General features: G+C 43.1%; 1 protein-coding gene across 5 annotated transcripts in view; it reads left to right on the top strand.

The window, feature by feature from the left end:
• The window catches only part of CHRDL1 (chordin like 1), a 115,195-nt gene that overhangs the window by 69,655 nt on the left and 20,076 nt on the right, over positions 1-25,464 (top strand). For 2 of the 5 annotated variants that reach the window (XM_045996531.1, XM_045996528.1), the window contains exons 5-7: positions 3,677-3,819; positions 5,711-5,804; positions 21,483-21,550. In XM_045996531.1, coding sequence (XP_045852487.1) covers positions 3,677-3,819; positions 5,711-5,804; positions 21,483-21,550 — 305 coding nt within the window. Of the gene's footprint in view, positions 1-3,673; positions 3,820-5,710; positions 5,805-21,482; positions 21,551-25,464 lie in introns of all 5 variants that reach the window. The other 3 variants (XM_045996530.1, XM_045996527.1, XM_045996532.1) reach the window with 2 other exon arrangements.

Raw genomic sequence — 25,464 nt, 5'->3', positions numbered from 1 at the left:
TGTCTGTTCATGTCCTCTGCCCATTTCTTGATTGGATTATTTGTTCTTTGGGTGTTGAGTTTGATAAGTTCTTTATAGATTTTGGATACTAGCCCTTTTTCTGATATGTTGTTTGCAAGTATCTTCTCCCATTCTGTCAGTTGTCTTTTGGTTTTGTTAAAGATCAAAAGCTTTTGCACAGCAAAGGAAACAGTCTACTCTCTGCTTCTATATATTCAATGTGTTTTTAGATTTCACAAAAAATGTGACCATACAATTTTTTTCTTTCTGTATCTGCCTTATTTCACTTAGCATAACGTCCTCCAGGTTCAGTCATGTTGTTGTAAGTGGCGAGATGTCTTTTTTAAGGTTGAATAATATTCCCTTGTATGTATGTACCGCTGTTTCTTTACTCATTGACTGACTGACACTTAGCCTTTTTCTTTACCTTGGTTATTGTGAATAATGCTGCAATGAGCATGGGATGCAGTAAACATGGAAACACAGATATCTCTTCCAGGTATGGATTTCATTTGCTTTCCATCTGCCAGTGTGTAACACCCACTCTGTAAAAAGCACAAACTTCAAGACAGGAAAACTATTTCTGAGTTGGCTTTCCTGTTTAATATCTGGGTGGCTTGGGCCAAATCTTTTGGGATATCAATAGCCTCATTTCTGTAATTCTCTCACCACTCTATTAGAGTTATTAAAAGAATGAAATAAGAGTAAATGGAAAGATATTAAGATAAATGTATTGTGTAAAACTAGCGGTAAGCGCTCATAATTGGTTTCTTTTTCTTTGATTCTGTTTTGTCTTTCTCTCTTTTGCTTTCTTCCCATCTCCTGTTGGGTAGATTAATAGACTTTATGCCAGGCTACTCTGAAGACTGTTGCAAGAAAGACTCTCAAGGTCATGATTCTACTGGAAAACCTCACCCTGCAGTTGCTTCCCCGTTGATCCCTTGGTAGAAGGCCCATTTCAAAAATCAGTCCACATTCTTCTGTAGCAAAATAATTCCAACCTTCTTTTTTTCTTTTGGCATTCCAAAGATCTGTCAACTCCTGTAAGAATCATGGCTGATATTCTTTTGTAAGTCATCCCAGTTTTCCTTCACCACAAAATACTGAGATTTGGTATAATTAGAGCCCAGAGGGGTGAATGGGCCTGCCCCTGTCCTTTCTCTGGTGAGTTTTACTCCTGTGTACCAGCTGCAGCTGCCTGGTTGTGTGTACCTGTGGGCTGGAACAGACACTTAGGGTCAACCGGTATAAGTTAAACATGCTCTAGAGGCTAAGACTTCTTTTTTTTTTCTTTTGTTTAGGATTTATTTATTTGAGAGAGAATATGCAAGTGAGGGGAGTGGCAGAGGGAAAAGGAGAGAGAGAATATCAAGCAGATTTCCTGCTGAGCGTGGGGCTATATCTCACCACCTTGAGATCATAACCTGAGCTGAAATCAAGAGTCAGACTCTTAACCGATGGAACCACCCAGGTGCCCCTAAGTCTTCTTTTTAAGAAGAATAACTTTTGTATTCTGTGAGGAGTCATTAATATTTAGCTAACACCCAAGGAATGAGTTACTCAGAACTCACAGCTAGATCAATTTACATAGCAAAGTATAGAATTGAGTTAGTTATGCAAATTGGTGGAGACAGAGTAAATGTGATATCAGTTTTCTGGGTATTGTAGGCCAAAACATTCTAGGGGGACAACTCAGCCTTCATGTTCCATTGGTTTTGGTTTTTAAATTAAACCCGGTCCCTCCCTTGTTACAGGTTTAATATGATTAACACCCTCCTTGATAGTGGGAAGGATGGAAGATTCTAGAATCAGTCAGACATCAGTTCAGATGTTGATGTTACCGAAGCTCGCTAATTGTGAGACCTGGGGCAAGACAGTTAGTTTCTTAAGCTTTAGTTTTCCCATCAGCAAAATGGGCATAATTGTGTCCATTTCAGAATGTTACTAGTAAAAGCCAATGTAATCATGTACAGAAAATCATTCACCATTATACCTTGTATATTAATTAGGGCTCAGTAAATGTGAACTATTATTATTATTACTACTATTACCATTAGCCTTTATAATTTTCACCTAAATCCTAACAATAATTTCATTGTTTTTTTCAAAAAATGAAAGATTTATATAATCTCAAGAGAAACCAGAGCATCATTCTGTTGTTTTAAATGATTGTATTGAGGTATAACTAACCCATAAGATGGACTCATTTGCATTATACTTTTGACTGATGGGAAAGAAAGGATGGTCTAACTGTCTAAGCCTTCCCCTAATGAAACACACAACTCCCTTGATTTCTCTTTTTCTGCTGTTCTACAGCGGGCACTTTCCAAGCCCCATTTATATCTATTGTTAGTTTATACATCCACGTTGTGTTTAATCTGGGGGCTTGTTCATTGCTGGGTGTGTGTGTGCATGTGTGAGTGTGTAAAAAGACATCTTGAGACCGTTGATTAGAATCAACTCATCAAATGCATTGGTGCATTAATGTTTTGCTCCATGACAATCCTGCATTAGACACCACAGAGAAGAGGAACTCTATAAGGCAGCAACCCAGTCCTTAAAAAGCAGGACATACACATGTGTACCTAGGTTGACAGAAAGAAGATGGAATTTGGGGTCATCACTTACTACATCTGGGACTTCAGAAAAGTCAACCTCTGAGTCTTGTTATCCTCAAGTGAAAAGTGGAGTTAAGGATCTGATTTACTTGGTTGATAGGGTTGTTATGAGGCTTCCTTATAAAAACGTATGTGAAATCTCTTCATAAATTGTTGGCTAGGCGGCTCTAAGTCACAAATGGGAGTTACAGTAACATTCAAGTGCTGGATTGTGTATTTCAGAAATCACATGTCTGGAGAGGGCCAGGTCGTGGGCTGGAGCTGTTAGGGAATACTTCATAGAGGAAAAGGGACATTTCCTGAGCCTTCAAAATCAGACAGGACTTCAGCAGGTGGAAAAGAGTGGGAGGAGGGGTGCCAGGGTGGCTCAGTGGGTTAAAGCCTCTGCCTTTGGCTCAGGTCATGATCCCAGGGTCCTGGGATTGAGCCCCACATCAGGCTCTCTGCTTAGTGGGGAGGCTGCTCCCCACCCCCTCCCGTGCCTGCCTCTCTGCCTACTTGTGATCTCTGTCTATCAAATAAATAAATAAAATCTTTAAAAAAAAAAAGAGTGGGAGGAGAGGGTGAGCTTAGTGATGGAATTAAAAATAAGCAAAGACTATTTATGTCAACCATATTTCATTAAAAAAAAAAAAGCAAGGACTCCAGAGGCCAGAATAAGCATACAAGCACACGGCAAGCGATATGAAACATGAGAGGGGGTAAAGTTACAAAGGCAATTATAATAGATGGTTCCTCTTCTGAAAGGACTCCGTCCTTGCGAGCAAGTTAACATGTCATTCACCTGGTCTCTTAGCTCCATGAATGCAGGGTCCTTGTCCTTCTCTGATTTCTCTCTCATGTCAATCACAGTACCTGGCACACAATAGGTGCTCAATAAATGCTCAGCAAATGAAAGAGTAGATGGATGGTCATGCCCATTGCCATTCAGCCACTGAATCGGGGATTATCTTTTAACTCCCTCTGTGTGGTACAGCCCCATCTGTTGTTGGGATTTATGAAATTCTTTGCAGTGAAGCCAATACTCGGTATGGTTTTTCTCCACCCTGTCCCAGAAGATTCCCTACCACCAGCGAACAATAAGGTGACCAGCAAGTCGTGTGAGTACAACGGGACCACTTACCAACACGGTGAGCTGTTCGTGGCTGAAGGGCTCTTTCAGAACCGGCAACCCAATCAGTGTACCCAGTGCAGCTGTTCGGTAAGACCTGGTGTCTTAATGTCCCTGCTAGCCCTACCCCAACACCAGAGCTCCTCCTGTACTTACACTTGTACTTGGAGCCTACACTACAAGGTGTTTGGAAGGAAGACAAATTGCATTTATTTTTTTAAAAGATTAATTGATTTATTGGAGAGAGAGAGAAAGAGAGCAAGCAGGGGCAGGGGCAGAGGGAGAATGAAGGAATCTCAAGCCGACTCCCCGGTGAGCATGGAGCCCAACTTAGGGCTCGATCTCATGAACCGTGAGATCATGACCTGAGCCGAAGGCAAGAGTTGGATGGTCAACCGACTCAGCCACCCAGGACACCCCAAGGTGAATTGCATTTAAATCCTAATTTAAATCCTAATCCTGTCAATCCAGACTCCCTGATTTTCATGAGCCCTGAACAATCCTGACCTATGTGAAAGAAATCAGACCCAGTCATATCCTGGTCTTTATTAAAATGTTAGAACTGTTTAAATGCACAAACATGAGCTGATGGTCTTGATCTGTCCTCCTTTTAACAATGGTGACCCCAGCAAAGCCTTCATCAGAAGAACTCAACTGTTTGATGCCTTGGAGATGCTAGGGGCAGAAAAGCCATTGGTGCCATCTAGGGCCACTCAGCCCAATTCACAAAAAAATGGGGCTATCTCTTGGTTCCCATCTGATGTATTCTCCCAATCAGTTTGCCCCTAATGCCCTGCAGTGAGAAATCTCTCAGCAAAACATGATTATTCCTCTGACCTAAACTGTCAGAAGAACATTATATACCTTAGGAATAAAGTATATTGATTATATCTTCATGGAATTGTGCAGTCCAGAAAATGTAAGAGGTGGAACCAGAAAATGGAATAAAATGGCTGTTTCAACTGAAGTGTGAGGGAATGAAGTTCAATGTAGGAACTTTTTTGCTTGTAAGGGTATTAAACACTGGATTGCATGCAGAGGGAAGTTCTAGAATCTCTTCCCTTGGTGACTTTCAGTAACAATATGGTATCTCGGTAGTTTGGGAGAATTTGGTTGTGGCCTTCCCTTACTAATGACTTTTCAGGGACCTTTCTAGCCCCAGAGTAATATCTTTCTAAGAACAAGATTTAGGGGCACCTGGGTGGCTTCAATGGTTGAGCATCTGCATTTGGCTCAGGTCCTGATCTCAGGGTCCTGGCATCGAGCCCTGTGGTGTTGGGCTCCCTGCTGAGCAGGGAGACTGCTTCTTCCTCTCCTTCTGCCTCTCTGCGCGTTCGTGCTCTCTCTCTTTCTCTCTCTCTCTCTCTCTCAAATAAATGAATAAGATATTTAAAAAAAAAAAACGAGGTTTAAGGAATGATGTTTGGAACATAGAAATTTAGGGAGTGGAAACTATGTAAAGACGGACATAGCAGGTAAATTTGCTCTTCTCCCTTGCCTTGTGCTGAACGGAACTGTCCGTTCAGATCATCTTGTATTGTTTTGTATTACCCCAGAGAGCTCATCTCCCTGGTTTGGAGCATTATAAAAGGTGGCTTTCATGCAGATCTGCATTCCCTGAGATCCCAATATCCAGCTGGGGTGTGTTGGGGACCAGAGGATACAATGAACAGAAAAAAGAGGAAAAAGACCTTTTTGGGGGTTTGGCAGGCCCTTACATGGACCGCTTTGTACCATCTTGGATGAGGATGCCCAATAAGAATGGCCAACTCTTCAGTAACATAGTCTCTGGCATGAAGAAATAGTAAACAGAAGAAAATACTGCATAATAACATTTAGGAATTGTCTAGAACTAACCATGGGAGAACACTGGGAAGGAGTGCCATGTTTCAAGTCCCTACTCATCCCAGGTCCTGAGCTAAGAAGCCTTTACACTTATTCCCAGGTCCCCCTGACCTTTAATTCTGTTTTTCCTTGGCAGGAGGGGAATGTGTACTGTGGTCTTAAGACTTGCCCCAAGTTAACCTGTGCGTTCCCAGTCTCCGTCCCTGATTCCTGTTGCCGGATGTGCAGAGGTATGTGTCCCAGATCCGAAGACAGAGGGATGTTGCCATACTGGATAGCAGGACTTAGAGGAGAAGGAAATGCCTGGCCAGTGTCATAAGCAAGGGAATTTTTCCATGGTCGCCTTAGATTTTAGCCAGAGTTGGGGGGAAGCTAAGTCCATTCACCAAAGGGAGGAAGGAAACACTGATTTTAAGGGCCACTACCTGAAAGAAATTGCCCTGGTGTGTGGCAGGAGAGAAAGAGTGAGCATCATTTATGGAGAAAGTGAGTGCCTGTGTCACTTCTGCCTTAATCCCTTCTAGCCAGGCCTCCATGTTACTGTCGTGTGACACTCAAGCCATTTCCATTCACAACCTTAACAGGAAGAACGGGCTTTGCAAAGCCCTGATGTTTTGGAGACTGTGCAGGGCAAATTAGGTAAAGTCTTTAAAACCTCAAAATTGGATAGATTCTTTAAAGCCCCACAGTCAAACAGTGACAAACTCAGGAAAAGCAAAATGGAAGGCAGAAGGCATCATCTTCTCAAATTATAGCCCAAATGTCACCGATGTTTTCTCAAGCTAGTGTTTTCTTATTTGGTTTCCATTATCTTTAATAATGGTGCCATTTGTTTTCTGTCTAAGATCAAGAATAATCACCTTTCATTTCTCTTTTATTTCCTCTTCTCAAATTACTAAATCTATCAGTTGTCTTCTATATCCCTCTCCTTTCTGGCTTGCCCTCTAGCAGTATTCTAATTTGTCTTCTTTCCTTCCATCCAAACAACATATTTATTGAACATCTACTCTAAGTTCAGCTCTGTGCCAGAAGCTAGATACATATTGGCAAGTAGAGTAAACATACAGGGCACTGTCAGACTATATTGCATCTTTATGCAAGTTACAAAGAGAGTCCTTTTACTTTAGAGACTTTACCACCATTTGTCAGAAAATCCTTGTGAATGCACCCCCTTCAGTGCAGCAAATTTGTGCAGTACCCTCTACAACCGTACGTGGCATGCATAGCAGCAAAGATTGTTTCTTTGCTCTTATGGAGCTCAAATTCTACCAGAGAAGGCCAATGATAAACAAACAAATAAAAATTGGAACAGTGTCGGGCACCTGGGTGGCTCCGTGGGTTAAAGCCGCTGCCTTCGGCTCAGGTCATGATCTCAGAGTCCTGGGATCGAGCCCCGCATCGGGCTCTCTGCTCGGCAGGGAGCCTGCTTCCCTCTCTCTCTCTCTGCCTGCCTCTCTATCTACTTGTGATCTCTCTATGTCAAATAAATAAATAAATAAATCTTAAAAAAAAATTGGAACAGTGTCAGTGCTATGAAGAAAATAAAGGACTAAGATAGGAAATAAGATAGGAAATAAGGACAGCATTTAGATCAGGTGGTTGGGAAGGCCTCTCTGAGTGACATTTATGCTCAGACTTGGAAGATGAAAAAGAGCCATCCATGCAAAACTCCTGGTGGGAGAGCATTCCGGGCAGAAGAAAAGAAAATTCCGGGGTCTTACACAAGGAAGAGCTCAGAGCATTCGAGGCATCTGAGGATCCGTAGCTGGCCTGTAGTGATTGTAGTCAGCCCTGGCTGGAGATGAGGCTGGAAAAGGGAACCGAGCTCAGACCATATAGGACCTTCAAAGCTGTGGGCTGGAATTTGTATTCAGTTTCTAAGTACCTTGGGAAGCTGCTGGAAAGTTGTGAGCTGGGCATAACATGAACCAGTGGATGTTTTAAAAGACCTCATTGGCTGTTGCATCTACACTTGATTAGAGGGAGGCAGCAAAGCCAGGGGAGAGGCCAGGAAGAAGGGGAGTGTTGTAGCCTGTTTTATGTGAGAGGGCAGGTGCCTGTTTTGGAGACACAGTAGAGAATAGTGGTTCAAACTGGAGCCTCTGGAACCAGGCTGCCTTGGCTCTAACCCCAGTCCTGCTACTTTCTAGCTGGATAATCATGAGCAGTATGTTCAGTTCTATAGGACCCCAGAATGAGAAACAGACCAATCTGAAATATATTTAGGGCATTGATTTTTTACCATGGGTGCTTACTGGAATTACCTTGATAGATTTATGTTCAGGCTGGGGGTGGAGTGTGAGGGAGGTGATTTCAATGTGCAGCCAAAGTTGAGAAGCACTGAGTTGAGGGCGGGGAATGATAGGATTTACTGAAAGGGGATAGGTAGATGACTCCTGTACACTACTGCTAGCTTCATCTTGCAGAAAGATAGCCGTAACCATACTACACCTCTATTCAGAAGTCTTTGTGCTGGGGCACCTGGCTGACTCAGTTGCTAGAGCATGTGACTCTTGATCTCGTTGTCATGAGTTCAATTCCCATGTTGGGATAGAGCTTACTTTAAAAAAAAAAAAAAGTATTTGTGCTGATACATACTGTACTACTAAGGCCAGTCAGTTGTTTGTTTTTTTTTTTCTTGAGAGAGAGAGAGAGTGTGTGAGCATGCAAGTGGGATGGGTGCGGGGAGGGGCAGAGGGGGAGAGAGAGGGAATCCTAAGCAGGCTCCACACTCAGTGTGGAGCCCAATGTGGAGCTTGATCTCATGACCCTGAGATCATAACCTGAGCGGAAATCAAGATTCGGGCACTCAACCTCCTGAGCCACCTGGACACCCCACCAGTCGCAGTTCTAAATACTTTATGGACATTAACTCATTTACTCCTGTAATGACCCTGTGTGATAACTATGATGAGTATTCCCATTTTATGGATGATGAAACTGAGGCAGAGAGAAGTTAATAGCCTTGTTCAAGGTTATGTAGCCAGTGAGTCCAGATGCCAGGCTCTTCCCCACTTTACTCTGCTGCTGAAAAGAATGGCTCCCTGTTGCCAGGCGTACACACCAACCCCTGCCTCAGACAGTGAAGGCCTTCTATCCAGTAGCTTCAACTTAGCTTTCTAGGCCCACATTCTTCCATTCACACACCTCGGGTTCCACTCCCAGTGTCGCTGTGCTCTCTTGTCTTTGTGTCTTCACTCTACCCCCTCAAGATTTCTCCAACTGTAGTGTGCTTCAAAATCACCTGGAGAACTTTCAGAGCCTCAGACAACAGTTGAGTGATTCAACAGCTTTGGGGTAGGGTCCTGGGATGTACATGTCAGCAGGCCCCACTGTCCACTCAGAGGCTGATGGTCCATAGATTCCTCTTTGAAAATCCATTCCTGAGACCAAATGGATGACTGGAGGCAGCCCCGAATAGTGGTTTCTGTTGGATTTTAGTGCACTTAAATTTAGCATATTAAAAGTCTGAATCCTGGAAACAATAGAAAGGTAACAAATGTCACACTCTGAATGGTGAGAGTGTCTACTTCCAACCATTGAGCAACCAACTTTGAGACGAATGTGTGACAGCCATTTCATGGGAAGGAACTGGGAGGTCAAGGGAACAAAATGACTGCCTATTTAAGAACTGCACATGTACAGCTAGACCTTAGAGGAGGGAACATTGCCTCTTTCTGGAAAAGCCTTTCCCTTCCATCTCTGCCTTTGGAAATCCTGCAGTTTCTCAAGACAGAGCTCAAACAGAGCCTCCACAGATTCTGACACAGGTGGTCCTCTGGGTGCTTTATGATAAATACTAGATGGAAGGCCTTTCTCTCTTCTCTGCCTTCCCTCTGCCATCCCTCATTTCTCCAGCCTGATTTCCTGTTTATCCTGCTTATCCAAAGACCAGCCCATCTGCCACCTCCTCTGAAAGTGTTTTGTTTTTTTTAATCCTGTAAGTTAGGAGTAAACCTCCTTCCTTTCTGAGACCCCTCAGCCTTTACTGGGTGCTGCTCCTGTAGCATTAATCACTTTGTTACCTTTTTAAAAAAAAAGTTATTATGTGTACCCATGTCTTACTCTCCATAGCAATTCTGAGCTCCTTAAGGCAGGAACTATTCCTGGTTCGTCTTTTCTTCTCCCTCCCTGCTCTGTCTAGGTCCAGAGTAAGCATTCTTTGAATGAATGCATGCTAACTTGGAAATACTGCAGTTATAGTTTGAGTTAGATACAACTAACATATGATATTATTCCTGTGTTTTCTGCCTCTGAATTACCAATAGACTATGGTAAGGGTGGTGCTTGCTGTCCATTCGTTCATGGTCAGTAGGAAATTACACGGTGTCATTTCTGATCCCCAACTGGTTTTTCCTCCCCCATTGCCTTTCAGGACACTGTAAGTAATATTTCTTCTAGGAAGAAATGAACTTGGGGCACCTGAGTGGCTCAGTCGGTTAAGCTTCTGCCTTCGGCTTAGGTCATGATCCCAGGGTCCTGGGATCGAGCCCCACATTGGACTGCCTGCTCAGCTGGGAGCCTTCTTCCCCTTATCCCTCTGCCTGCTGCTCCCTTTGCTTGCATGTGCCCACTTGCTCGCGTTCTCTGTCTCTCTGCCAAATAAATAAATAAAATCTTAAAAAAAAAAAAAAAACAGGAAGAAATGACCTTGTTCCGAGTACCAGTGTATGCTCATCCCTTTTCCTATGCTCTTTCCAGAGGTCCTCACAAGCCAGTGTGGATTTAGCCACAGCCTGATTTGGTTTGTGCTCCAAGAAGACCCTGGATCTTTCTCTCCTGCTTTCTCACAGTGTGTGTGTCTGTACACCAGTACAGCTATGACATTTAAGCCAGAAAAGATGGGTATTTTGTTCCTCATCTCCCTACCTATCTTTGCCCCAATGTCATTTGAGTCTGCTCCGAAGGGAAGAGAGTCTGTACAGAGCTGAGGTGTTCGTAGTTGCTTGCTTAACAATCCAGTTGCTATAATCCAGTTGTCGGGCTGAGGTTACTTTGTTTGGGGAAAAGGATACGATGAGAAATCTAAACTGAAAAACAATTCGTAAGAGAAAGGAAACTGCCAAAAGACGTGTTATTGCCTCTGGGAGACATGTGTGGGGCAGCAGACATAGACCCTGAAGCCACAAGGACTCAGATTTTATGTTATGGAGCTCCTGCCTACTAGTGATGTTACCTTGGGCAATCTGCTTGTCCCCATAGAACTTTGTTTTTTTTGCTTCTTTTCAGCCCTGAAAATGGAGATTATAGTAAGTGTCACCCATGGAAAGGTTGTAAAAATTAACCGAGATGATGTGGAGACCTAGGGGAAAGTCTTATACGACTTATTGCTTCATATGAGACAATGATTATATTTCATATATAATATTATTGTATTTATTAGCCCGGGGTTAATACGATTGCACCCTCTCCTCTATGTCTGATAGTCTTGCCTTCTTTTCTTTACTTAATCTCCACACATAGAACTTCATTTCTCATCCCTCTTGTGTTAACAGATCCTGAGAATCGCCATCTTCTCAACACGACCCTTGTCACAGTTCAAATTTCTTTCCTTTTATGATGCCCTTAGAAGTGACACATAAAAGCGAGCTCCGACTGATCATGCGCGGTCCCTTCACACACCTGCCAGTTCGCGAAGTTCTTTCTCTGCGATCTCTCCTCCAGCCAAAATAAATCCTTTGCTTTCATCTTTCCCTGTGAAGGCTCAGTCCTCCGCTTTCATAAAACTGATGCTTTTCTCTCTGCCCCTAATTTCTTTACATCTTTCAGTTGTGTAGAATGTGATTGAATCTCCTTTGAAGTGCTAATTTTGGAAGCACCTTGTTATTTTTTTTCCTGCTGAAACGATGTTTTTACAAAGGTCTGTCTTGCATAAGCATATTACTCACACAGCAGGGAATGCAGACAACCTTCTCCCCTATGCTGACCACCCTAACTGCAGGAAAAATACTGCAGAAGAAATAACCTTTTGAGTGCTGAACTTGCATACGTTCACATAAAGGGCCGCACGGAAACCGGCTCTCTGTGCCTTCCCCAGACACGGGTACGTGTCTCTCTTCCTGGGTCATGTGGCAATGTTAGCCGAAGACTGGATCTCAACCCCAGCCTCAGGGATTTTGACCTGTCCTTGAGGCTTGAGGCAGGTCAAGAGGGCATTGACAGGGGGCATGTCCTTGCTGGAACTTGAGCAAATCTCATCTGGACTGGAAGTGGCATGCAAACAGCTGCTGGAACCTGAAGGGAAACTTAATCAGAAGAAAAATCTTGTATGACTGCCATATTCTGGGCAGGCAGGCCTCAAACCCAAACCCACCCCCTCCTGCTTCCCTCTACCACTTATCATTTCTGTTTCCTGTCTCCTGCCTATCTTGCCAAAGGAAAGGGGAAGGCTATGTACTTGGACTCTAGACAAAGGAGAGGTTTTGGGGGGGAGGTAGGCTTTTGGCTGTATTAAGAGCCAAACCTGATTAGACAGTGTACATATGTAGTACTTAACTCTGTGGCAGGCAGTGGTCTATGCACTGATGTGTGTGATAACCTCATTTAATCCTCCCAACAAAGTTAAAACAATTATTAAGCCCATTTTACAGATAAGGAGACTGAGGAAGGGAAGTTACGTGATTGGCCCAAGGATACGTGGCAGTGAGTGGCAGAGCTAGAATTTGAACCTTGCCAACCTGGCTCTAGAGTCCCAAACTCTTACACTCCCTGGTGGGAGCCATTCATGGGAACACAACAAGGGACCTCTCCTAAGACAAGGGAATAGAGATGGAGAGAGAACATGCTTGACATATTGGCACATAATCCTAGAAGAGTAACCACACGGCCCAGCTCTTCCCGTTATGGCCTCAGCCTACCTGCTCAGAATCAGCAGGGGACACCTTTGTCCCACTGCTCCCTATAGGCTGAAAAAGCAGAAATACCTACCTTCTTTCACCCTTCTTCACCCTTCTGGAGCACCCACCAAGTACCCAGTGCTGTGTGGGTGCTGGAGATACAATAGTGAACGAAACAAACAGGGGACCTCGCCTAGTGGATTGTAGTGCAGAAGACACATTTATCAAATAATGACACAAGTAAATAAGAAATGGCAACTGTGCGACATGCTATAGGGAAAGGGGTTGGAAGAGCCAGTAATGAAGAGGGGTCGACCTTGTGAGGGAAGTGAAAGAAGACTCCTCGGACTGTCTCTCCAGCCTCAACACACACCACATTCCTTTTCACTGCCTGTGAGAAAGGAGGGACTCAAAGTTTAGGGACATAGCTAATGGCAGTCTTAAACTCCTAGGATCCTTGACTTCTGCTTTCCCCGTGAAACTGGCCACCTCGGGCTATAGGAGTGTCTATAACTGTCCTTCCTCCATTGTACATGTGCATACTACTCTAGTCCAGGCTTTTCTTCTTACAGAACTACTTGGTCGTGTTGGTCAGTGCCCACCATGTCTTAGCACATTATCCAATGTCCACAGATTGTTTTTAAAGGCACTCTATAAAGCAAGCTTACCCTCCCTGAACCTACTACTCATCCTCATTTCTCTGACACCAACCCACACACACCTTCTACTCCAGGCTGGCTGTTCTCTTTGTCCTAAAATATGCCATGTTCCTTCCCACTTTCATTCCTGTTTTGTGCCTCTCTTAGCTCTTACAAGCTTGGAATAGCTTCCCTCCACAAGCTTGGAATAGCTTCCCTCCTCTCTTCTATGGATTTTGACCCTACCCATCTTTCAAGAGCCCAGCCTGAGTTGTACCCCTTCAAAAGAGCCTGACCCAATAACTCAAGTCCTCCTTGAGCTCCTTCTTGGACCACTTTCAGGGCTTAGTAGTCTGGTTTATAGAGTCCAACATTTAAATATTTTCTTGTATTTTCCATTGTTTCATGGGTCTTGCTTCTTTAACTGGAAAAGGAACACCTTCTTCCTCTGTGTTCCCTAGCACGGAGTTAAGCATTTCTTGTGGTTGATTTATTAAAAAGAAAGAGCTACAGCCATGAAAAGCTCTTGACAGCACTCCATGCGTAGTCCTAGCTAGGGAGGCAGGAGAGATGACTGAACTCCCAACATACTCAACCCAAGCTCATTTATCCAACACATTTGCAAAGAGCCAAAGGAGAAAATTGAATCTCGTTTTATGAACTTTTATGAACTTCCATGAGGTAACTGAAAGTGGAAGCAACTATTTAAAAGCAGTTTATTGGGGCACCTGGGTGGCTCAGTGGGTTAAGCTGCTGCCTTCGGCTCAGGTCATGATCTCAGGGTCCTGGGATCGAGTCCCGCATCGGGCTCTCTGCTCGGCGGGGAACCTGCTTCCTCCTCTCTCTCTCTGCCTGCCTCTCTGCCTACTTGTGATCGCTCTCTGTCAAATAAATAAATAAAATAAAATAAATAATAAAAAATAAAAGCAGTTTGTCAGTACTCAAGACAAGTGCCATTGTACCTAAGACTCCTGATTTCTCTTTGCGATAAAACAGCAAAATTACACCTGTGATGTCATCTTGGCTGGAATGCAGAGATCATGAGGGAAGTGATGTACAAGGTAGTTCATTTTATTTTTAACATCATAAAAATCTACCCAAGTTTTCAAAGTTCTCAAAATCAAACAAAACTGGAGAAAAGAACAGCACCTCCAAATATAGACACTCACGTATTGGTCTAGCATTGTTTTTGGTTTGGTCCACATTTTCTGCAGAAACACTACCATCAGTGGGTCATAATGATAAGGAAGAAAATATCATTAATGAGACACATTTCTTAAAAAAAAGTGAACTCCATCGTTTATGGTTTTTGAATTACTGTGCTCCTCCCTGAACTTCAAACTGTGCTGAAACACTCTGATCTTTCCAGAGTGACAGAAGAGTCTGACCACTGTTAATGAGCCCTGTTCTTAGGTGAACATTCATGTTCATGAAGAAAGGATCATCTGAGAGATATCCCACCCTTGGCCTTCCTCTCTTCTTCTAAATCCCCACTAGGGGCTTTCTTTTTCCATGGAAACTTTCCAGCTTGTTTTTGTTCTCTCTTTCTCTGCCCTGCACTCAGAATTCATCTTCACGTGCTTGCTGACACTCCCAGAACTCCCAACCTTGGTGGTCATTGTGTTCCTTCTGGGCATGTCTCTTATGTCTAGTATGTTTCTTCATAGTAAGCCCTTCAGACTGTGGATGAGACAACATTGACTTTCATACTGAGTTTAACAAATGAATAACCCCAAATCTTAATTGGCCGTGTGGAATAAATGCCCCCATCCTGTTCTGGGATTGGAGCATTTTTCATGTCTATAGGCATCTGGTTCTACCATAAAAATAAGGAATTCCCAGCGAGCACGTGAGAGCAAGTAGTTCTTCACAGGTCAAAGTCACTCTTCCTTCAGCTCTGTCCTTCTAACTACTCCAGGGGGTGCCATGACTGCCTAGAAACACTGCCTGTGTCCATTATTCTTATTAGAATAGTCTTCATGAGCCTAGACCCCAGTATTTCTAGAACTTAGTCCAAATTGTCAACTGACAGCATAAAGAGAGAAAAAAGAAACGTGAGCAAAAGTAGCTATGTTAGGCAGGGGAAGTCAGATTTCAATATTACTTACATTATAACTTTAAGAACTTACCAACTCCAAGTCTCCATAGCCCGGGCAAGCAGACAATGGATACACAGGATCCAGTTATTCCAGCAAATTACTTGAATGCTTACATCCATCTACACTTGGCTTTAGCCATTAAAACCAGCCCCATGTCCCCTACTCCCGCCAGACATCCCGGTCTTTTATGGATATAAGGCCAGGTAGCTAATGCATTATCTGTGTATAGAAGGACCTTAAACTGACTACTTTCCATTCATTCCTTGGTTGACCAGCAGTAAACGTTGCTAGATCTCTGAGCTTCCCTTCTCCATCCGCTTGTTATGTTTCCATGTATGGATGTGGTAGCTCAGAACTCTCTTTTTTTTGGGGGGGGGGGATTGGACTTTGACCACTCCACGTTAGGACCATAAAATTGCACTCTCTCCCAATGAAGCAGATATCTGTCCTCTTCAGCCTCATTTTAAGCCAAGAAAAGATAAGGGATTTCATTAAAACTCAAACGCCTCTTTGACAAAGAGGAAAATAAGGAGATGACTAGGAGAATCTTAGCCAGTTCAGAAGGAACGAGCTGAAAACATCCCTGTGGACTTTTTTTTTTCCCTGCATCCAAGATCCTGGCTTTCAAAATGGAATGATTTCGAAATGAAAGGATTCCCTTTCCTACGTGCAGGCATAAATGTTTTTCTTACTGCTGGGCTTCATTTGTTTGTTTAATCTAGAGCCTTTCCTTGACAGCTACCACGCATGCTCATGGAACTCCTTAAGTTGGGTTTTCCCCAGGGTTGAGCTACTCTTGAGGAGAAGGAGGAAGAAGCAGAGGGAAAGGATGGGAAGAAGAGGGGGAATAACACTTGGTGGGCCAGGCCCTATTCTAAGCTCTTTGTGCACACTAATCCATTTCATCCCCACCACTCTCCAGGCTAGGTTGTATTGTCCCCATTTTAGCAATAAGAAAACTGAGGCTCAGAGAGGTTCAACACTTGCCCAAAGTCACACAGACAAAAAGGGACAGAGCCAGGACCCAGGCAGTCTGGCTGGTGTAGGCTGTTCTCTTAGCCATGACTGCTCTGTTGCCTCTCAACTTGAGAATGTGGAGCAACCGTGGGGACTCTGAACTCTGAGGCTACTGGAAGGAGCAGACTTCGTGACAACTCTGCTCCCCAGGGCCGGATATGGTAACGCTTGCACTAGATTTATTGGGATGACTCAAAGACCCCATTTCTAACTATCAACTTGGATCTCCATAGCCATTGAAAGAGGAGAGTGTGGCTTGTGGGTATCATCCAGCTAATAACTTCTCTTTTGCCTCCCTCATGATTGGCTCTCACAATCACCGGCCACTCCCATAATGATCTTTTTTAAAAGTATGTATTTCTGACTTTCCTGGATAAATGCTTTTGTACTCCTCTTCAGATTTGGCTAGCTACTCTTGGCAGGAGTTCCCCCTTGTGTGTGTCTTTGTGTTTCTCAAGCAGATAGTTTGTTATAAGGTATTTTTTTAAATATTTTATTTATTTGACAGAGAGAAATCACAACTAGGCAGAGAGGCAGGCAGAGAGAGAGGAGGAAGCAGGCTCCCCGCGGAGCAGAGAGCCCGATGTGGGGCTGGATCCCAGGACCCTGGGATCATGACCTGAGCCGAAGGCAGAGGCTTTAACCCACTGAGCCACCCAGGCACCCCTCAAGCAGATAGTTTGTTAAAAATGCTAAGAGCTTGTATTGACAGCCCAAACAATAAAGTGCTTTATTTGACAGCGGAGTATTTTCTAGAACACATGACCATCTACAAAACACTGGAGGACTTCTTGTAGTACTATATATCGTTGTTAGCTGAAAGGTCTACCAATGGGGAATCCTTCTACCAGAGAGTTCTTCAAACCTTCACTTGCCTGCTCCCTCTCAACAGAATTTAGAGAATTAGATGTTTGGCAGAGGACCCCCATTGAGTCATCTGCTTCTACTCTGTCTTTCATCTCCAGCTTGGGTATTCTCTCCCGGCTATCAAGTAGTCCACCCCAGAACCTGGCACGTAGTAGGTGGAGATGTCACAATTACTTTCTTCCTCTCCACACTCTTCTGATTTCCCTCAAAAGCCCTTTAACTATTTGCCCTGATTCTGCTGATTTCGACGCGTTCCTCTTAAAGTACAGAGATCACTTTCCCTTGTTGCAGGGATCATGTCCCCGCCCCGCCCTGCTCTTGGGTATTCATTTCATTGCCATGTGCCTTATGATTAGAGTGACTACATATCTTCCCATCCAAACCAAGACACTTTTGAAAGTGAGAGGGCCATCTCAGTAATTATGTCTGCCAGAAAAAGGCATGAAAGTGGGTTGTCCCAGATCCATCGGGACCTATGGGACACGTTATGTATGATGTTGTGTGTGGTTCAGATGTGACCACATGTTGGCGTAGTTTTGCTTTCTGAGGCTTATCTTCATGGGTTTCTAATAATCTCATTGTACACTTAGTCCTCTCGAGAGGACAGGGTTTACTTCTGTGACCTACTCAAGCTAACCAGAGATTAATGGAAGCAATGGGAGTTATAAACAGTCTGAATTGTAGCCCAGCTTTTGACCATTTTTCAAATGCTTGTTCTTCATTTCTTTCATTACCAGAAAGCCAAGCCATTTTAGCTCCATAGGGTACCACTCAGAATATAATTGAGGTTTGAATAAACAACACATGTGGCTTTTAAGGTTAAATGAATATTGTTTGACATACAGTACACTAGAGTTGTTTTTCATTTTGGTTTTAAAAATTGGTTAAAATTACATCTTGTTGCTTCTCGGAATTAACTAGAATCCATCTGTCTCCTTTAGAATCAGTGTGGGGTTTTTTTGTTTTGTTTTGTTTTTGTTTTTTCTTTTCTTTTTTTTTTAGATAAAGCCCTGGCTGGAAAAAAAAAAAAAAAAAAAAAAAAAAAGAAGTTCCTTCTCACTTAAGACAATTTGTCCAGCGAATCAGGGAGAAAAAAAAAAAAACAACAGAATAGGTTTTAGGGCACTGCTGCTAATTTTTTCTTTGATGTATTTTGTCCCTTAGATATATCTGAGATATATCTAACCTATAGTGCCTAAGATGCTAAACAGACAGACCTATTATCAGCAATCCAGACAGATTTGGCCCAGGTCACAGCTGAACAAAATGTGAATGCCAAAGAAGATTCTTCCAGTTTAACTATGGTTTAAATCATAAACAATGACTCCTTACATATAGAACACTCCAGCTTAGAGAATGCCATTTCGATGTCATCAGAAGCTCAGAGGCAACCAAAATAGTAGTCATTTCTACTTGACAGGATATGTATATGAGTAATGGCTCCAGGAGCTTTTAACTGAAGTGAAATGATTTTAACTGAGGCACACACATGTGCCTGCAAATGCTTAGGTGTTGTGACACATTTCTCTGAACTTGGGTTATAGGACATTATTTGTACGCTCCCATGCCATCTGACCTCTCTGTTCTCTTAACAGGGACTACTTTCTTCAGGGTTCTACCTGGACTCTAAGTATTTCAGGACACTATCTAAAAGCCCTTTCAAGACTCTAGGGCCTTAATGCAATAAATGGAACTTCTCAAAAGGTCATGCTAAGTAAACCTTCCATGTCAGTACCAACCATTAAATCTATGTTTGTGAAGGACGTGTTTGGTGAAGAGAGCTCTTCTCTCATTTTTCCTTTGTGATTTATTCTCTTTGTGCTACTTAGATTGGGTCCAAAAACACATTCCACGGCTTTTCCATTTTGTTCTGCCATTTGCTGGTGAATCTCTTCTGGTTTCCAGTCTTCTCTTGGGTCCCCTATTTTCATCTGGCTCGTGAAAAAGCTTGGACTCACCACACTGCCATTGAAAAGAGACCAAGTACATTTAAGTTCATTCACTTCAAGGGCAGTGCCACTTCCCAGCTATTCAGATTTACAAGCTTAGCATCTTTTGATTAAAAAAAATTTTTTTTAAGATTTATGTATTTACTTTAGAAAGAGAGAGAGAACAGGGAAGGGGCAGAAGGAGAAGGAGAGAGGATCCTCAAGCAAATTCCCCTCTGAGCATGGAGCTGGACAGATGCAGGGCTCAATCCCCGGAAACTGAGATCGTGACCTGAGCTGAAATCAAGAGTCAGACATTTAACCAACTGCACCACCCAGGCGTCCTCCACTCCCGCCCCCCACCATAGCATCCCTTTACACTATTTTCTCTTTTGCCATCCTCCTCTTTTATCAGATCTCCCATCAGGATCATATCATTGCCTTTTTATCTGAAGTAGTCTGATTTGCCTCTTCCCCATGATCAGAGATCTCAGGGCCTGTCACATGTTACTACATACATCCTCCCAGATTACTGTTGCCCCCCAGGTAGGAGACACTCCATCGCCAGGAGAAGCTGCCACAAATCATCATCTTTTACTGTAGGAACCTCTGCCTAAAAATTGGTTACAGGATAAAATGTGAATTCTTCAGCCTCTTTCTGAAGTCTACACAGCAATTATTTACCGCCTTTATTTATATCAACGACCAGTCTCCCTCCCTCCCTCTCTCCCTCCTTGCCTCCCTTTCCTCTTCACCCTTCCTCCTTTCTTTCCACCATCCCCATTTCTCTTGTTTCACACCTGAACTCTCTACTCCAGCCACACCTTGCAGGCTGTCTCCAGTGTGTTTCTTGCCATTTCCAAAGTTCTGAGAGAACACGAGAGGGGGGAGCACCAGGAGAAACAGACTCCACACTGAGTGGGGAGCCCAATGTGGGGCTCCATCTGGCAACTCCAGGATCATGATCTGAGCAGAAGGAAGATACTTAGCCGACTGAGCCACCCAGGCGCCTCTCTCCCCAAGCGCATCTTGATGATTCATAATTTTTTTCCATGAGATGATCTTTAAATCATGAAGGGTTAAAGCCATAACATCATTATATAACACTACCTTATAACATTGCTATCAAAGGAATTTTGAGGTCTTTTGTAAGTCCTAAAAGCCAGTGATATTACCTAATTTTCCCTCAGTACTATAATCTCCTTGAACCAGTAACATGTCCAAGTGGGTTTTGAAAGCTCATGGGGTAAATTCAAATGGAAAATTCTTCATGCTGATACTTTCTGATATTTCCTGCTATCCTGTGAAATGCATGGCTTAACTGATACTGAGATTAAGACCCAGCTCTTCCATCGACTCACTTGGTCATCAGTAACACAAGGTAATATCCTTGGAAATTGTCCTGTGGTTTGTGATCTTTAATTGGCTGAGGAATATCACTGTCTGTGGTATGTTGTTCTCAAGGCTAAAGGTAGGATCTTCCTCCCAAAAGAAGTTACTCTGGCAATGAAGCAATGATAAGTGTTCACTCTTCAGAGAATGGACACACAGACCCAGAAGAAGGTATCTTGGGCAAAAACAGAGGAGTACAACTTGGATATTGGTTAGGTAAACATTCCAGCCACCACAAGATTAACCTTAACTTTCAGACCAGGTCATAACTTCTCAGAGACATCAGGGTGAATTTACCAAATTATGACAGACCAAATCCTTGAAATTCTCATTTTAGACGGGTAGTTTAAATACAAATTAAGTACAAACTGCAGGATACTGAACTGTCACTGGAATAAAGTAAGCAAAAGTGAGGCTGATGGCTATATCACAATGGAAAGTGATTATTTTCCCTTTTGTTTCCCAAATTTTGTACAGTGTGAATGGATGGGGCTCCTGGGTGGTTCAGTCGGCTAAACGACAGCCTTCAGCTCGGGTCATGATCCTGGGGTTCTGGGATTGAGTCCCACATCCGGCTCTCTGCTCAGTGGACAACATGCTTCTCCCTCTCCTGCTGCCCCTTCCTGTTGCTCGTGCTCGCTCCCTCTCTCTCTCTTTCTCTCTCTCTCAAACAAGTAAATAAAAATCTTAAAAAAATAAAATTTTTTTAAAAAGTGACAACTTTCTTCAGAGTTATTTTTGAAAATTGAGACAGATCCAGAGAGAAATCTTTTCAGGTCGCTTTATAAAGGACAGCCATTTTTTTTTTTTTCAGGAAGAAGAGAGAGACAGAGACAGAGAGAGATGGGGGAAGTAGCAGAGAGACAGACTTTTAAGCAAGCTTCATACCCAGCGTGGAGACTGATGCGGGGCTTGATCCTGTGACCCTGAGATCATGACCTGAGCCAAAATCAAAAATCAGACCCCCAACCGACTGAGACACCAGGGTGCCCAGAAGGATGGCCATCTTAACAACATTTAAAATGTCTGGAGAAATTTGGGATCATAGAACCAAAAATGTGGCTCGGTCACAAGGGTGATGGTTTTCCCTTCTAAGTATGTATGACTCTGTCTTTATTTTGTAATAAACAGGGGATGGAGAATTGTCGTGGGAACATTCTGATGGTGATATCTTCCGGCAACCTGCCAACAGAGAAGCAGTAAGTGTGAATAGCTCAAATAATTCAACCCTCCCCAGCACCAGGCCAAACTTTCCTCTCTCCATGGCTATTATCCCAGCAACTCCATAAAAGGGCCCATTTCTAACACCACTGCTCTTTCCCTTTCCTCGGAAAATTAAACAGCATTATCACCAAACTCCAGCCATTTAAGTACACTGTATAATTGGTAAGTAGGGCCAGGACATGAACACAAAGAAATCACAGCCTTAGGTATCCACCGTCTAGATCCAAAGTTGGTAGCCTTTCGGGATGGTTTGCCAAATCTCTGTCTTCTGGAAGGAAAGCAGGTGACTACCTCTGTCCTCAGTAGTGAGGACCTTCTGTGGGACTGTAAGGTAGGTCTATCCATCCTTTTGGCAGAGGTACCATGATCGCTTCTTGGCCTTTTGGTTAAGATCAAGTGTGACAGAAATACCATGGACGTGTCTCCATAAAGCCTTTCCTAAGCCTTAGGCTCTCAGTCACATAGCTTCAAGAGAGAAAAGGAAGCAGGTCGCATACTCCTTCTCCACCCTGCAGCATCTCATTTCCATTGTCAGTGCTAACCTCATAGGAAACCTCTCTGTGTATACAATAGCATCTCTCATCCCTGTGTATTTCAAAGTAATTGACAAAATGCCATCCTTTTCTCAAAAACATATGTCAAAATACAGCCATACCTCAAACTTCTTAAAATCTGAAAAGGAGATGTTCTAGTTCAGGGAATCTATCATACAGAAGGATTTATGAAAGTGTACAAAATGTATGAAGGTGCTCATGGTACACACATGGACATTCATTGGACCCTGGTACCAAAAAAAAAGTGTATAGGGCATTCAATGCAGCATTATTTTCCTAAGAGCAAAACAAATGGAAGGAACCCAAATGTAAACGATAGGGGCTTGGTTGAACACACCCAATCTGTGGGACACGGCGCTGTTGTTAAAAAGAATGTGGAACATTGAAGGGTACTCGAGTGGAGGGATCCTCAAGATATATTATGTAAACAAAGCAAGGTGCAAGATACAACTTCTACTATCATTTCCTTATGTAAAAATTGTAAGTGTGTGCGTGTGCATGATTGTGAATACTTATGGAAAGATCTGGAACATCATATAACAACACATTACGAATGGTAATCTCAGAGGGGTAGAAGTGGGCAGGGGGAAAGAGAGAGCGTGATTTTTTACTCTATCTGTTCTGAATCATTGGATGTTTTTCTTTAAAAAAAAAAGATTTTTATTTACTTGAGAGAGAGCACAAGTGGGGTGAGGATCAGAGGGAGAAGCAGAGCCTGATGTGGGACTCGATCCTGGGACTCCAGGATCATGACCTGAGCTGAAGGCAGATGCTTAATGATTAAACCACCCAGGTACCTCCATTGGATGTTTTTCAATGAGCATTGATTAATCTTGCAGTATATAACATTTAAATGTTTTTTTTTAACTTGTGGAATTAGTTCTCAACAAGCATTGTGTAGAAATCCAGAGCCTAAGGAATTATGGGGCAAACCCAAGGATAAGGAAGGTGTGAGGAACATGTTTGTGGGAACCTACTAAAATGGCCAATATAAACTTCCCAGTGTGCTTCTGCCTTCTGTACAAGTTGAAGCAATATCTGTGTGCCTTCTTCTCTGGTCCTGTCATTTTGACACTGCTGTTTCTGAAGGAGTGTGGAAGGATTGTGGGTCAGGTAGAGAACAACACTATGGATGTCTCAAAATAAGAGGCACTCCTGCAAGAGAGGGTGGGCTTCCCAGTTTGCAGGTTCATATGGACCCTGAGGTTGGGTAAAGTAAGTGGTGGGGATTCAGGAGGGGATGAGTGCCAGGTGTTGTATGGAAGTGTGGAATCACTGCATTGAACACCTGTAACTCATATGTCACTGTAGGTTCATTCACTGGAATTTGAACAGAAACATAAAAAAAATTTTAAGAAGCTTTTCTCCATCTAGCTCTATCTGCTTTATAGGAAGTGAGATTCCTTCCAGATCCTAACAGATGATGCCAGTCTCCATCTTCTGTGTTGTGAATTTCCTCCTTTAATCCACCCTCATTTTTTATTGTGGGAGGACGTTGAGAAGGACTAAATCCGTGGCCACCAACCACATGCCATTCTCCCTGAATTTGGGTCTCAGACACCTTAAGCTGGGTGCTTGGACCCCAATGTTAAGTGTTGCGGCCAGCTCGGAGGTCCTGCTAGTAAGGCTATTAATGCTCCTTTCTTCTTGACTTCATTTTATGCTGCCTCCAACCCCACCTTTGTCCTTCCATCTCGTCCTTCTTCCAAAACTGCTGGAGATCGGGCTAAACTTAATCCCATACTTCCTGTAGCAAAAGAGGTCAGGTTCAGAATGCCTTGAAATAGTTATTTATTTTCAAAGGAATTCAAGACCTATCTTTAGAAACAAACATTGGGGCCCGGTAGACCAAAATATCCAGATGGTTCCACTTTATGATAAATAAATATTTTCCTTTGTTCCAAAAGGGGTAGATGTTGTGGGATGTGATTTGAATAATAAATAGTATCTGTACTAATAGAAAAATATGGACCTGGCACATAGTGGGCACCCAAGAAATACGTGTTGAAGGAAGTGATGTGGAAGGTGGAATGAAATGTGTGTGAGGGGCTTCTCATGAATGTTAATGTGTTTTGGGAATTTGTCCCATATAAGAGAGAGGTGTTTCAAACTCATCACTGCCTCTTGACCAGCCAAAAATTAGAAGGTAGGAGAACCCCTTCTGGATATCCTTTGCAGGCCCAACTGTCTGTATGGGATCAAAAAAGGCAACTTTAACAACACATTGCCAATTCGGTAGCCTATCACTTTAATCGAGCATTCCTACTTACAGGGAACCATGGAAAACCTCAGTTCGATAGGAACACAGGTGATGGCTCTATTTCGGCTAGTGGGTTGAAAACCATCCATTTTACCAAGTTTTATGAAGTGTACACGAAGGAGAACCAGTGGCTCAATTATGGCTCCTTTGGAAAATCCTAAACTGGTTTCTGTTCTGTTTCCAGATCATAATTTCCCATTTACTGGTCCTGGTACCATGGGGGTGTGTGTGTGTGTGTGTGTGTGTGTGTGTGTGTGTGTGTTGTAGGGAGGGAGAAATAGACACAGGGTGGAGAGCCAAAACATGAAAGCAAGCAGAATTTTGTTTTGGATGACAGCCAAACTCTGATTTTGTCCCCGAAAGATTACTCAGAGATTAACCATTAGAAAAGTGAAAGCTTTAGGGATAGATAGAAATCATAGAAATCAATAGGAAACAGACAGAAATCCATGTCTCATTCACATTGTCAGAACAATGGTTTGGGAAGGAAACTGGCCCGAGTGTCTCCCAGACAGGAATGGTCCCAGGGGGCCAGTGATGAAGCTATAACAGGCTTACGGCCGTGTGAATTACCACACATTCTGAAGACATTTTTTTAAAGGTTTTATTTATTTGTTTGACAGAGAGAGAGAGAGTACAATCACGGGGAGCAGCCAAGGGCTGAGCAGGGAGCCCGATTCAGGGCTCGATCCCAGGACCCCAGGATCATGACCTGGGCTGAAGGCAGGAACTTAAGTGACCTGAGTGCCCCTATGAAGACATTTTTTAAATTAAACTTTTTATTTTATGATAACTTTAGATTCACAGCCATGAAATCACTTTGAAGACTTTTCCTGAACTGTCCTGTTTTCCTGTCTCTGCCAATATAACCTTTCCCTCTTAGGACAATTAAGGAAGAAATTCCTGGAGAACTTTCTGCAGTAATGGGGGTTGTCCAACCATCAGAAAAAAAGTGTGTGAGAACCACCTCAAACTCCTGAGAGAAGGGTGCCTGGTAGTTCAGTTGGAGGAGCTTGTGACTCTTGATCTCCGGGTTGTGAGTTTGAGCCCCACGTTGTGTGTAGAAAGGTCTTAA

This window comes from Meles meles, chromosome X (assembly GCF_922984935.1).
Source record: "Meles meles chromosome X, mMelMel3.1 paternal haplotype, whole genome shotgun sequence".
Taxonomy (NCBI): Eukaryota; Metazoa; Chordata; class Mammalia; order Carnivora; family Mustelidae; genus Meles; species Meles meles.
The sequence above is the reverse complement of the archived record's forward strand: the minus strand, read 5'-3'. Positions and strand labels throughout refer to the sequence as shown.